The sequence below is a fragment of the Coccidioides immitis genome (genome assembly GCF_000149335.2).
Source record: "Coccidioides immitis RS genomic scaffold supercont3.1, whole genome shotgun sequence".
Classification (NCBI taxonomy): Eukaryota; Fungi; Ascomycota; class Eurotiomycetes; order Onygenales; family Onygenaceae; genus Coccidioides; species Coccidioides immitis.
This window is the reverse complement of record NW_004504310.1, coordinates 5,264,039-5,277,481: the sequence shown is the minus strand read 5'-3', so window position 1 is coordinate 5,277,481 and position 13,443 is coordinate 5,264,039. Positions and strand designations below refer to the sequence as shown.

Genomic DNA, 13,443 nt, shown 5'->3' with positions numbered 1-13,443 from the left:
GGGGACCGCTGGAGCCCACCGTACTCACCCACCAAGACATATGTACTCCGTTAAGGCCCATGCATGCATACATACAGTCGTATCTTAACTACATATATACTCACTAGATTCTTCAAGACACATCTTGCTTCCATGTACTCCAAAGGTTCTTTCGGCACAAGGCAAAGGTATGTCCGGTCGAGCCGCGTTAGACAGGCTATGGAGGAATACCTTGCTTAGTTAGTTGGTCCGGCTCCCGTCCCGAATTTCCCTCGGCCGGAACGCGTGCCGACAACGCTGTTCTCATACTGGCGATGCCGATGCCGATAAAAGTGGCAATTAATTCACTTCAGCTCCTTCGACGGCCAGCCTACTTAATTGAATCGATCGGATGTTAAGCTGTTAGTATAAAATCGATCGCCCTTTTGAAAGCGCAATCGGGTGACGCGCGCTGTTGGGCCCGAGGTGGCGAAACTCTATGGGAATGAGCGTTCCTGGGACCGTCCGTCGGGGAGAATATCACGCGCGAATATCCCCTGCCCACCGCTTGACTAACCTTGACAGCACATTCGAGACCAAGTTGCCGGGTGGAATATCGAAAACGTGAGTGGCTTTGTTTTCGATGAATGATAAATCTGGATCCTATCGCTCGCCCTGTACCCTTGCGAATCATTTGGAAAGGCGGGCCGCAGCGCGACAGTGTGCACTCCGTACCGCATTCAGTATCTGTTGTAGATCCGTATAAACCCGCTCATCAATGTAGAGAATGCAATGGTTACTTCACTTGTCTCTCAGTGTCGATCGGATTATCTGGCCTGGATGGAGGGCATACATATAACTCCGTATACGTATGGATATGTACCGTCAGTGGCTGCCCTGCACACTGACCCAACGCCATCGCATCTCCCCCCCCCCCCACCCAACCACGGCTCCGTGCCACCACAGAGCGGGCGGCTTGAGCACTGGCAGCGCTGCAAACGGCCTGCCATCGCACAGAGCTTGTCGTGCGCGAATATCCGGCCTTCAGACGCTCTCCATCGCGTCTTTGGGCCTGTCATCTGGCCGCATGGAGGGACTTCTGCGCCCTGATTGGCCGCACGCAAAAACTCCTTCTCCGATCCCGCCCGCCGCCGCCGCTGCTGCTGCAAGTCAAAAAAGGTTGGAAGCAGGTCTCGCTGGCCTTCCCATGGCTCTCCGACGACGACACCAAGTTCACAGCTTGCCCGCGCTCTGCCTCTCTCTCCTCCGCTCAACTTAAATACCGGACAAGGGCTGATCTCGACCGCATCGTCATCCTGCGCCAGCCAACGGATTCGCATCGCACCACACTCAAGGAGGAGTCTCTACGCTTGACCACCACTCGCCGAGCCTCGTCCCTCCCCTCTCTCCCCCTTGGTCGCGCCAGTGAGTCATCCCCTCGCCCTCCTCCACCACTAGCATCAACCACCACCAGACAAAGGAAATGACTGTTCAGCCCTCCCGTTCTTTTCCTGCCGCAATCACACCCGTTTGCTGCCTTCGCCCAGTGCGATTGACTCTTCCTCCAGACACCCTCCCCCCCTTTTTACCCCTCTCTACCGTGAGAATCCCCGTGCCCCGAACGAGCATCTTAGAAAACCCGCCGTGAGCCGTGTCACTGCGCGTTTGCTCCGGGGCGGAACAGGGGGAAATAATTCCACACCATCAAAATCACGGAGCGGCACATGAGCAGTAAACTGTGGCAGTATTTCCTCCAGGATGACGTCGAAGGCTTCAAAGGGCTTCTGGCAAACGCCAGTTACTCGCAGGGAAATAAGAATGGAGCAATCCTCGCCGTCACCTCCTCCAAATTCAGTATCAGCCCCGGCGCCGCCTTAGGATCCTCGCCCAGCCCTGCTTCATCCAAAATAAAGCGATTCCCCGGATCGTTCGCGACCTCTCCGCTGCAGGAAAGACCGCCCTTCCCGCAAGCTCCCTCGGTCGTCCTCACGCGGGCTGACGTGAATGCCCGGGACCAACATGGGCGCACGCTCCTACACCTCGCTGCGTCGTCCCAGAAAGAGTCGGCTTTAGAGTTCGCGCATGCCCTCCTCGAGGTTCCCTTGCTCGATATATACGCACAGGACGCGGAGAGTGGCTGGACGGCCTTGCATCGGGCCCTCTATGCGGGAAATGCGACGATTGCACAGGCTCTGATCGCACGGGATCTCAAGGACGCTACAAGCTTCCGAGCATCTAGCGGAGCGCATCACCTCTCCGGTGGGCTCATCAAGATAAAGGATCGGGAAGGAAACAGCCCATTCGACCTGTTTGGCTCGACGATCGTGGCGCGAGACATAAATGAGACCTCCGAAGCTGCTTTGCTCTCTGGAGACGACACGTCGACCGCAGATTCATCCGCCTTTGATGACACCGAGAGAAATGTCTCTCGAGGAAAGTTGAAGCCGCTTGTAAACGTCTTGGGAGACGAGATTTTCACGTTCGGCAGTAACAAGAATCTTTCTCTCGGCATTGGAGACGGAGATGACCGGCAGTTTCCGGAACGGATCCATTTGACTCGTCCCGACCATCTCCTTTACAGGTTCTATCACGAGCGTGAGGCTCTGAGGGAAGAGCAGGGTATGAAAGCGACTGATGGAAGGATTGATGCTGGGTTTGCCGACGAACTGCCCATGAAGATCCGCAGTCTGCCGATGGTTTTCCAAGATGTTGTAATGTCCAAGCTGCATACCGCTATCCTTACCAATGACCCAGAATCGAACCTATACATGTGTGGGTTCGGGCCTGGTGGGAGATTAGGCACAGGCGACGAAGCTACCAGATTCAATTTTGTCTGCATTGAAGGAGGAGGAATAGCGGGGAAAAAGATCATCAACGTCGCCCTGGGCCAGGACCACTCCATTGCAATTTCGGACCTGGGAGAAGTATTCACTTGGGGCAGCAATAAGTACGGACAGCTTGGCTACAGTCTCCCGCGCACGAACCAAAAGGACGATTCACCCGTCCAAACTACCCCAAGACAGATTTTTAACCCGTTCAAGAAGGAAACTATTATCGGTGCTGCGGCTTCCGCCATCCATTCCGTCGTCTATACATCGACCTCCATCTACACTTTTGGGAAAAATGAAGGGCAACTTGGCCTGATAGATGCTGATGCGCGTTCGCTCGAGATGCAAGTGATCCCGCGAAAGGTTGGCGCATCACTTTTCAACCAGTCCATTTTTATGGTATCAGCTATCGATCGTGCAACAGCAGTTCTTTTAGAGAATCATGAAGTGTGGGTTTTCACCCATTATGGGTACTCCAAGCTCACTTTCCCTCTCGATGGTGCCTCTTCTTTCATTAAGGATAGCTTCTCGGCCACAAGATATGGGCTCTCCGCTAATTTCGTCACTAAAATCAGCGGTGGTGGAAATACAATCTGTGCCCTGTCGAGTTTTGGAGAGGTGTATACCGTGAATGTCAACCGGAAAGCGGACACGCATTCTGTTTCGTCTTCGACGACGAATCCGTCTAAGATCAGAAACTCGCTTCCCCAGCCTTCGCGTGTGTGGTCCCTCAGAAAATCGCACATGGCAGTGCGAGACGTCGACGTCGGCCAGGACGGTTCGATCATCATATGCACCGAGTCTGGCTCGGCGTGGCGGAAAGAACCCCGAAGTCGTTTGAAGGATACGGGAACCATTACATTTGGCGAACGTCAGACCAAGGACTACAAATTCGTTCGCATCCCTGGTTTGTCTCGGGTGGTTGCGGTTAGAAGCAATGCTTTTGGAGCGTATGCTGCTGCCCAGCGTGGTTACGATGTGACCAAAACTCAAATCGTTGTGGAAGATCGTACAATTTGGCATGACATTTGGCCTCTTTTACCGTTTAAAGATCTTCTTAGTAGGCACGTTCTTGAGGACATTATGGCTCCAGCCAGCATTACCGGTACACCAAATGGAATTGGGCTGGACGCCCAAAGGGTTTTGTTGCCGACTGAACTTGAGGATGAGTTGAAGGAAACGCTGCAGGTTCATAATCCCCTAGATGGATTCCCAGCGCTTGTTTGGGTTTCGTCAACTTCCTCGGATGCTCGAATCCCGGTCCATGAATTCGCACTCGCCGCCAGAAGTCCCGTCCTTAGACATGCGCTTTCGGAATTCCGCAAATCGTATTACTATTCAGTTCCTGATCTCCTTTCAATTGAGTACGACAGTGATGGACAAGCTCATATCCAACTCCAAAACTTTGACATCCTGTCCGTCTTTAACCTTGTTTTATTCATTTACACCGACCACACGTATAGCGTCTGGAACCGAATTAGACACGATGCGAACAACGCCCCAAGGTACCGCCAAGTACGCCTTGAAGTGATCAAGCTAGCGACACAGCTTGATCTAAAGAGCCTCGAAAGGGCTGCAAGGTTGATGATACCGCCGAAGCCATGTTTGAACCTTGACATGGAGCATGCAATTTTAGAACCTACCTTTTTTGACAGTGGGGACGTGATAATTGACCTCTACAGTGGAGAAGTCAGAGCTCACGGGCCTATTCTTTGTCAGCGGTGTCCTTTCTTCGATGCGTTGTTTAACGGTCGAGCTGGCGGTCGCTGGCTATCGTCTCGGAAAGAAAGGTTCTCCGACTCTGTTGACGTAATCCGCGTCGATCTCAAGCATATTGACCCGGGAATATTCAAATTTGTGCTGCGTCACATATACGCGGACACCGATGATGACCTTTTTGAAGATGTCCAAACTAACAATTTGGATGACTTTATTGATATCATCATTGATGTTATGTTCGTTGCGAATGAACTTATGATTGATAGGTTGGCGCATGTCTGTCAAAAGTTGCTAGGAAGTTTTGGTACGTTTGGTCCCATTCTATGCTTCTTTGAATTCGCTAACAGGATCAGTTGATATACGGAATGTGGTTCCTTACTTGAATGCGGTCGCTCCTTGTTCCGTCCCCGCTTTCAAACGAGCTGCACTCGAGTATATTTGTCTCAATCTCGAGGTTATTCTTGAAAACAGGTGACTACGTCTAGGTATCTTGGAATGAAGGTCAGGACTAACGATCTTTGTGTGTCCTCCCTAGGCTTCTTGACAGGCTGGATCCCGACTTGTTTGATGAGCTCAATGAAACCTGTCGTCAAAACCAGATGACCTGCCAGCCAATCTCAAGATGGAGGAATACCGAAGAGTATGTAATAGAGAAGTATCCGGAGATAGTATCGCGACTTGAACAGGATAAGCAGCGTCGAATCGATTCTATGAGGTTGCGCTCTCACTTATATGAAGATGAAGAACGGGAGGAGAAATTCAAAGTTGGAAGCACTGAGAATCATGGTTGCCTCTCACCTTCCGCGAAAAAGAAATCGTCTCTTCAAAATTTGAATTCAAAATCGTCCATGGAGAGCCCCCTTCTTAAATCAAAGCCATCCGCCGGGGATTTGATATTTCCTATGGATGACGAGGGGGTCCTCCCTTCCAGTGCTATCCCTGCGGCTCACTATACTCCGAACTATAAACTCGATACCGATAGCCTAAAATCCGCTAGCCATGCCTTGTCAAGAGTAGCCGCATCGGATAGCGCTAAATCTCCCTCCGTCAACGCTACTTCTCGAGTTGAGGGGCATGCAACACCAGCTGTTATAACGTATGAGCCGAGCTCAGATAAGAATCACAGACCTGCCGGCGCCCCATGGGGACCCTTCACAGCTACTCCAAGAGCGGGCTTAAAAGATATCATGGCTGAAGCTGCAGGGTTCTCGAGTGCATCATTGTCGCATTATATTAACTCGCGTCGCGAAACAGATGCACCCCGACCTGCTCCCTCTAAGCTCTCACAAAAGGAACGAAAGAAAATGAAACAGCAGCAGATGCAGGAAGCTTCCACTGAAGCAGAGCCGTCCAAAACCGAATCACCATCGCCATGGCAAATTCCTCGGAGGAAGCTTCAAAGTCCTTTTACTGCAGATAGAGAACAAGAGGATCTGCCTTCGGTACCACGGCGAACGAGTAGCAAGGCCCCCTTAACTCTCCGCCAGACCGTCGCTGGAACACCGCCTCCTCCATCAAATGATGAACCTGAGTCATCGTCATCCCCCAGCCTTAAACCCGGTACCAACCAACATAAACCGGGAACGAATACGAACACGGTACCCTCAACGACACCTAAATTTTCTGCTTCACCCCCACTCCCCCTTGCCGCGATTCTCGAACAGCAGCAGTTCGAGAAAGATATCATTCGCGAAGCTGTAACAGCAAAACATAACCTTCACGACATCCAGATCGAACAGGAGTTCCAGGAATGGTGGGATGCTGAGAGTAAGCGTGTGATGGAGGAAGAAGCCGCTGCTATCGCTGCAGCTGCAGCTGCTTCTGCTTCCACTAGTCGAACTAGGGGTAGCGGAAGAGGGAGGAGTAAAGGCAGAGCAGCAGGAGGAGCAGGCGGTGGTGGTAGTGGTGGTCGCGGACGTGGCCGCGATTCCCGAACTGCGGATAAAAATAACACCGAACGGGCGACTTCTGCCCCCTCCGAGCCTCCTCCTGGCGCTGCTGGTGGCGAGCATGCACGGTCTGGCCACCGTCAGCAGCGAAACGGGCGGACTAATGATCGTGGCAGGGGAAGTGGTCCGACCCGCTCTGGTGGCGCTGGTGGTCGTGGTTCTGGCCGTGGAAGAGGGAAAGCTTCACAAGCGCAGCAGTAGAGACTGGAAGGGGAAAAAAAGTTAATTGCCGCCTTGGCTGCTTATGAGATGAGTCTTATAAACAAAAAGCTATCCGTTGCGGGGCAAATTCTTTTGTACTAATGCATGGTGTTGATAATATACTCCGTACGGAGTACCCCATTCTCATTTGCAATACTGCTTCTGTAAATACGTGTATAGCTATGTATGTCTATAGGTGTTGAAAGGGAGTTTCTTGAGGTGCTTGATGATATTGACTTTGGGCACCTGTGTGGGGTTGAGGCTCGAGTACAAGTTTAAGGTGTATTGTCGACGCCATACAGTACTTACACATGTATCATACAAACACTTCCACGATTCTTCACATATTTCAGAGCTGATCAGGATGCGGCCCTTTGGGCTGCTCAATGTTGATTAAAAGGAAAAGAGGCTTGAAAGAGCATGAGAGCGCTGGTATAGCCCATATACATAATGCGCTCTGGAGCCAAAACACAATAATAAATGGAAATTAAAGAAAAAGCAGATCAATAGTTGATAATTATCCAACCTGTGAAAGAGTAGCCGGAGAAACCCAATATCAAACATCAAGTCTCGGATTCCAAATTAGTGAGAATCCGACAGAGCACATACGTAAGTAACGCGATAATATCCCATAAAATCCCATGCCATACACTAAAGCCAGTCAGGAGTGTAACTGACGGTAAAACCTAGGTTATCTAGTCCGCAATCTAAAGAAAAGCAATGCACAACCGCTAACCAACCATATGCAAAACAAAGAAAGAAAAAACCCGGGGGTGGGGGGGGGGGGGGGGGGAGGAATATGGGCTAGAAGGGAAGAAACTGGGCATTTAACCAAAAAAAAGGCATCGGAGATTAGAGTCATCACCGTTAGATACGCGGGTTATTCTCCCGCTACAGGGACCTCTCTGCTTTCCCACATCCTTCGAATCAATAGTTCGCTTTCAGTAGGATGATACGACGCACTGTCAGTACGTACGTCGCCATGATCATCGATTTGTTGTCCGTATGTATTCCCATCAGTATGTACGGACGTCCTGGAGGGAGGGTTTTCCAGATGTAATCGCTCGACGCCTTGTTCAACCTCTCCAACATGGACGATGCCATCTTGCCCTTGAAACCGGACTTGACTTTGCTTCATGGAATGGGTCTTGCTTAAAAATTGGCTTCCAACACCGGCTTCTTCCATTGCAGTCGCAGACAGCATGTCCTCTCGAGATTGAGGGCGAGACGGATCATGGCCGTTGACCAGGTCACGGGCGGAGTTAACTCTTGTCAATTTTCCACCGGCATTGGAACCTGGAATCTGCCTTAATCGTTTAAAACTGTCGACAACCGGGTTTTTGAAGCGATGGACGACAGAATATTCCGTTGTGAACCTATCGTATATCTTTCGAGAGCGCTTGATTTCGCCGTCGGTCGATACTCCGGTAGATCCAGTCGCTCCTATCATGAATCGACGACCATCGGGCCCATAGCCACCGGTACCCGGGCGGCTCTGAGCGCCTGCCACGTAATTGGAATCGATCGTAGAGGTCGCAGGTATCCCAGGAATGAATGTATCGGGAGGGGAATTGGACATCGTGGCTGTTCTTTGAAGCCAAAGCTTTTGCTGGGTACGAGAATGCGGCTCGATGGGTCCATTGTTGGGGGGCTTGGGAGACTTCGATCGTTTGAGAGCAGTTGATTCGGGAGAAGGTGGTGATTGCGGATGATAATGTGGAAGGAAAGATGAAGGAGTGGAAGGGCCGGAGCTGAAACGCGGGTCGGTCCGAGGGCCAGTACTGTTGATCAAGAAACGCGATACACCTCCCTCGGCAGACGAGGACGCAGCATGGGGGTTATTCATCGCCATCGATGATAGAGTAGATGGAGCGGGGGAGTGGCTCACAGCGTTAAGGCTGGAAGCTAAATTCGCAAAGGAAGAGGAACGAGGGCTTCGGTCAGAGGGCAAGGGGGTGGCTGTGGCGGATATGGAAGATATTGCGGGGGGAACTTTCGAAGAATGGGGGTGGTGTAAGATGCGTGATGCGATAAGGTGTTGGTCTGAGGCGCGTGTTTGATCCGACGGTGCCTCAGAAACGGCATCCTTGTCACGGGCGTGACCTTTTTGTAATTGCTCCTCTTGACGTGGGACATTCCTGTCGTTAATATCCGTATTGTGACTCTCCTGGACAAGGGGAGACTTCGCGCAGGAGACAGAGGCGGTGAGGCTATTCTGTCCATTCATTTTTGCTGATACAATGGAGTTACGCCTTGTGCTGGAAGCTGAAATGGAGCTGTGGTCTTCCCATTCGTCCTCGCCGTCTGAGTCCACGAGCGTGAATCCAACCGTTTTCTTCTCAGAAGTCTCGGCCTTTTCAGTTTGATTCACAACATGAGTCTTCTTGACGAGTATCCCAGATCCATTCCGCCTCAGCGCAGGAGTGGACAAATTTTTTCTCACTGTGGTGTTAGGAGACGCGGCCGTAAGCGGTATTGTCGACTGATTCCACCGAACGTGGTTCTGGTTTGTTCGCGGACTGGTTGATGGTGAGACGGGGGCGGACTTTTTGCGTTGATGACGAAAGGGGGTCGGGGGAGCGGCCACCCCATCAACAGCCAAATTATGCACAAGGGCCAATCTGTGCAGTTTATTTAAGTTCTTATGCGACTGCGTCCGTCCATGCACGCGATGGGTACCGACGACGTACGGACGGTGTGATTTATGGACCGTTGACTTGTGGGGCTGGGGTTGATGGGCTGCAGTGGTGGACGAAGAATGACGGGACATCGCGGAGTGGTCCGGCGGCGCCTGCGGTGAGGAGACCGAGCGCTTAACCGGCGAAACAGAATGGCTCGATGGCATGGCGACAGTTCTTGATGCAGTTGGTTAGGCGAGCGGTTCGTTCAACGAGACTGATCCTGCATCTGCGGAAAATCCCCAGCAGGGAAAATTGTGAATGAAACGGCGTCGGGCAGGGGGGTCAACCGAGAGCGAGGACGGTGCTGGGAAGGTGATAGAGGCTTCCAAGAGAGTCGATATCTCGGGCTAAGCGCGTTGAGACGTAATTGGGCAAGGCTGTGTTCGACGAAACGGGATGGACAATTGGCCAGCGAACAGGCGAATGAGGTCACAGTCGGGTACCAAAATGACGAGAGCACTGCATCAGCAAGAGGAAGCCAATCTGCAAGCATTGAATAACCCCAAAAAAGGACGAGTGATATCGGCTCCAGATAAAATACCGGAAGACCTTTCAGCTGGTGGGAGAGGAGGAGCAGCAAGCCAACGATGATGAGAACAAAGCGACTGCTCGCCGTCCTTTGTCGTCGCTGCATCGGCCGCTGGGGCAAAAGCCCCAAAAGCGGTGAGGGATTGCACGTGATATTTAGTTAAGTAATGAGTTAACTAGTTAACTAACTGGTTACGGAGTACAGCGGACCGCCCAGCCTGGACTGCAAGCGAAAGGAATCATGTTTCAGAGCGCACTTGTTGCAAGCGTCAACAAAGATGAATCTCGCCATGTTGCTGGCTGTTAGGGGGCCTTTTCAACTAGTTACAGAGAAAAGGCACCTGGGTCACTGCAGCCATGTCTAACTTATTGAGGATAGCTGGTCACAACCCCAACTTCTCACAGCGAAAAGGACTACCGTAGTAAGAAGATGCCCTCAAATACTCCATATTGGTTCATAGAACATAAGTACATGCATACATAATGTATGTATCTGACATAACCTTCCCAGTTATATGCTTAGACAAACCAAAAGAAATCAATAGTGTCGTCATTAACAGGCTAAAAAAAGTGTATCAACCTACCAAAGTTCCCGAAGACATTCAGTAGCCCACAATCATTCTATCTTGCTGCTTAGCGGAGAACCCAAGATCACAGCTCAATTAGACTCTCTTCAACCGGCTTGGGCTGTGGCTGTAGTGGCAACTGATACGGCGATTGTGGCGTTGGGAGGGAGGTATCTTCTGATATTTGAGTGCCATTTATGGGGCGAGCAGGGTACGCATTCTGTGTGGCCGAAGTCGTCTGCTGCCAATGGTACGACGGTTGGTGGTACTGGTCGGTATATTGCACTGGTGGGCTGGTCGTATCGAAAGTAGGCTCATACGGCCCACCTTTCTGGGATCCTTGGAACGCATATGACGGCGTCGACTGCATTGCAGGTGGAGGCGAAGCCAAGGGTTCCGCTACAGTTCTAGACGGAGGGTGTTGCTGGCCTGAAGAAGCCGCCGCTGCAATGGGTTGCGAGTATTGAGAGTTCTGGAATGTAACGGGCGACTGGGGGTATTGCCCCTCCGCGAACGGTGGCTGCTGGCCGGTGGGATGGGCAGAGTCCTGCTTCATCTGACCACCTACAGCTACATGTTGAAGGGGTTGGTTTGAATATGATAGCGAGCGGTTTTGATGGGGGCTTGGGATTTGGGGGTTGGCATCTGCGGGTTGATTCCATGGCTGGCGAGGGGGATTATACTGTGAAACGGGGCGCGCATACATTCCCGGGGCAGTACCAGCCGCTGCCGACGGGGAGCGTTGCTCATACTGGTCCACCGATGACTGCCTGCTCATAGGGGGGTAAGCATGTGGAAATTGCCGATCAGGACCGGACCCAAGGTAGAAACTTTCCGCGCCTCCTTGATTATCTGAAATGTGTGAAGACATGGATGGGTACAAATTCGTCGATGACTGGGCTGGCTGTAGAGAATCGTACGCTCCCAAGGTTTGCTGTGCATAGGTGTTCGAAAGTCGCTCTTCTAGCATTCGATCATAATACCGAACAACGGTCGACAGCTTAGCATGTAAATCTAGAAGAGTATCTTCTCATTGTCAGTGTTGACATTATCGCTCTCAACATAGAAAGGACCTACCGTATTTGCTCATCGTTTCGCCGTATGTCCGGGCTAGCTTGGGCCTCAGAGCGCCTATACTTTCATACAATTCCTGAATCTGGGGCTCCCTTAATATCGTTCCCGGTGGCTGATGCTGGAGTCGGTCTACTAGAGTCGCCAGCAGATTGATTTTCTCCGCCTCAGTTGCAGTTAACTCGTAGTCCTTTTTAGCGAGAACAGTGGCGGATGTGCCCGGCCCCGGGGTCTCTAGAGATGTCGAGTTCTTTAATGCAGCAGTGTGCTTCCTCTTTTGTTCTTCCATATCCTTAAGGGAAGCTTCAATAGCCGCCTTTAGATCTGAATCTTCCTCTTCTTCGTTGACATTTCCATTCGTTTTAGAAGGAGTAGCGCGAGGAGTCGGCTTCGACTGCGGGACATATCCGCTCGACGATTTACCCTTTGCATCTTCAAGGCTCAGTTGAAGAGCGCGTTTGAGATCTTCATCGAAATCTGCTTCAGCACGACCCCCTCGAGGCTCCATTCGAGCACTTGTCTTCGGCGACTTGAAGCCGGGTCGGTTCGATACACCTGGAGGGTTAAACGACTTGGACGTCAGCTTCGCGTAACAGCCGTCATCCACCCGCACCGGCTGTATAATCCCCAGGTGCGGTAGGGGCAAGGTTTTGCTGGAACACTGAGCGTCGAAGACATTGCCACAATTACGGCAGTGATGTTTGCGATTGGTAAAGGTAAAGGGTGTTCGACATCGCATGCATACGTCGGAATCGATCCATTCAGGAGGCTGTTCGTTTTCAAAGGCCGTTAGCATCCGCCTAAACAGGGAAACGGACCAGTATGGCTTTGTGGACTTACTGCGCTGCTGTCAAGCATGCTGCTGGCCAGCTCTGTCTTGGGTGGAAACTGGAAACCATCCCATTGCAATTTCCGATATGTCTCTCCCACATACGCCAGTTCACTGCGCGACTCAGTTGCAAGTGCCCAACTTTGAATCAAGTCCAGTATCTTCGTCTTTACGCTGTCGTTGAGGGCGTTGGGACCTTCGGTTTTCAGCAGCGAAACTAGGTTGTCCATAAATTCTCTGGACGATATCTCGAGAAGGAAATGTCGGCCACCGTTTTTTACGCACGTATCTGTCAACTGGAGCGCGAATATCAGCAGTAGTCATAGATAGTAGCGGAGTCATGGGGAATTTGCCTTCAAGGTTGCCAGCTGAACGTTCGGATTCTTGTTCTCTAGTCTCCTTTTCAACACCTTCATGGCTTCCTTCGGTTGTACGGTCTTTGATCGGATCAAGTCTGTGATTTCCAGGTTCAACGCGATGTCTTCTCTGCAAGGGATGTTAGCCCAAGGCGAGTCGCAACCGGAGGTTCTGATACTAACAGGGATGAAGCCGTTGCCTTCTCGACCTGCTCCTCGAACGGAGAAACTGAAGAAAACCAGCCTGCCATGGTGACAGTATTCGCTGATGGGACCTCCTTGCCGAGATCTGAACAAGCTCTTGGTGGAAATTCTGAAGGCAGGAAGGGGGGTGGCTATGTTCTCAGGCTCGGGTTGATGGTGTTGTCTTTGGATCCTTCAGAGAGGATGACGACACTGGGTTAGAGTGATGTAAATTGACCACAACAAATTACTCCGCAGTCAAGGCGCGCAAAACGGTATACGAGAAGGCGCGGGCAAAAACTAGTGGGGACGTGTTATGTACGCAGACAAGGCAGAAGCATTCAGATACCTTTACTTCGGAATTAACAACGGCGGAATATTGATACTACGCTGTAGGACGTGCGCGTGCAGCCAAAGCAGCCTGTGATGGCACATGGATGGCGCTGTGTTCCAGACAACCGCGGGAAATATCACATGACCAAGCTAGCGGGAAATGGCTTATGTAACTAAAGGAGTGGCAGCCTCTGCGGTCTTATTGGGTGGCTAGGCGCCGTGGCTACTAATCAGCCGAAGA

The 13,443-nt window shown here is 51.5% G+C and overlaps 4 protein-coding genes across 4 annotated transcripts; 2 read left to right on the top strand and 2 right to left on the bottom strand.

Moving 5' to 3' along the window:
• Positions 1-1,209: 1,209 nt before the first annotated feature.
• Positions 1,210-7,123, top strand: CIMG_01224 (BTB domain and ankyrin repeat protein). The gene is made up of 4 exons (XM_001247452.2): positions 1,210-1,383; positions 1,527-4,809; positions 4,859-4,976; positions 5,041-7,123. The coding sequence occupies exons 2-4, from the start codon at positions 1,683-1,685 to the stop codon at positions 6,653-6,655; spliced, it is 4,860 nt and encodes a 1,619-aa protein (XP_001247453.1). The 5' UTR covers positions 1,210-1,383; positions 1,527-1,682; the 3' UTR covers positions 6,656-7,123.
• On the bottom strand, positions 6,919-9,500 carry CIMG_01225 (uncharacterized protein; the record flags this gene model as incomplete). The annotated part of the gene is made up of 1 exon (XM_001247453.2): positions 6,919-9,500. One exon carries the CDS (start codon positions 9,498-9,500, stop codon positions 7,536-7,538), a length of 1,965 nt encoding a protein of 654 aa, XP_001247454.2. The 3' UTR covers positions 6,919-7,535.
• A 283-nt stretch (positions 9,501-9,783) lies between these two features.
• Positions 9,784-10,171, top strand: CIMG_10698 (uncharacterized protein; the record flags this gene model as incomplete). The annotated part of the gene is made up of 2 exons (XM_012358868.1): positions 9,784-9,852; positions 10,070-10,171. The coding sequence occupies 2 exons, from the start codon at positions 9,784-9,786 to the stop codon at positions 10,169-10,171; spliced, it is 171 nt and encodes a 56-aa protein (XP_012214291.1).
• Positions 10,172-10,515: 344 nt separating this feature from the next.
• On the bottom strand, positions 10,516-12,937 carry CIMG_12799 (vacuolar sorting-associated protein; the record flags this gene model as incomplete). The annotated part of the gene is made up of 5 exons (XM_001247454.2): positions 10,516-11,456; positions 11,508-12,270; positions 12,342-12,626; positions 12,684-12,816; positions 12,870-12,937. 5 exons carry the CDS (start codon positions 12,935-12,937, stop codon positions 10,516-10,518), a joined length of 2,190 nt encoding a protein of 729 aa, XP_001247455.2.
• Positions 12,938-13,443: the final 506 nt, after the last annotated feature.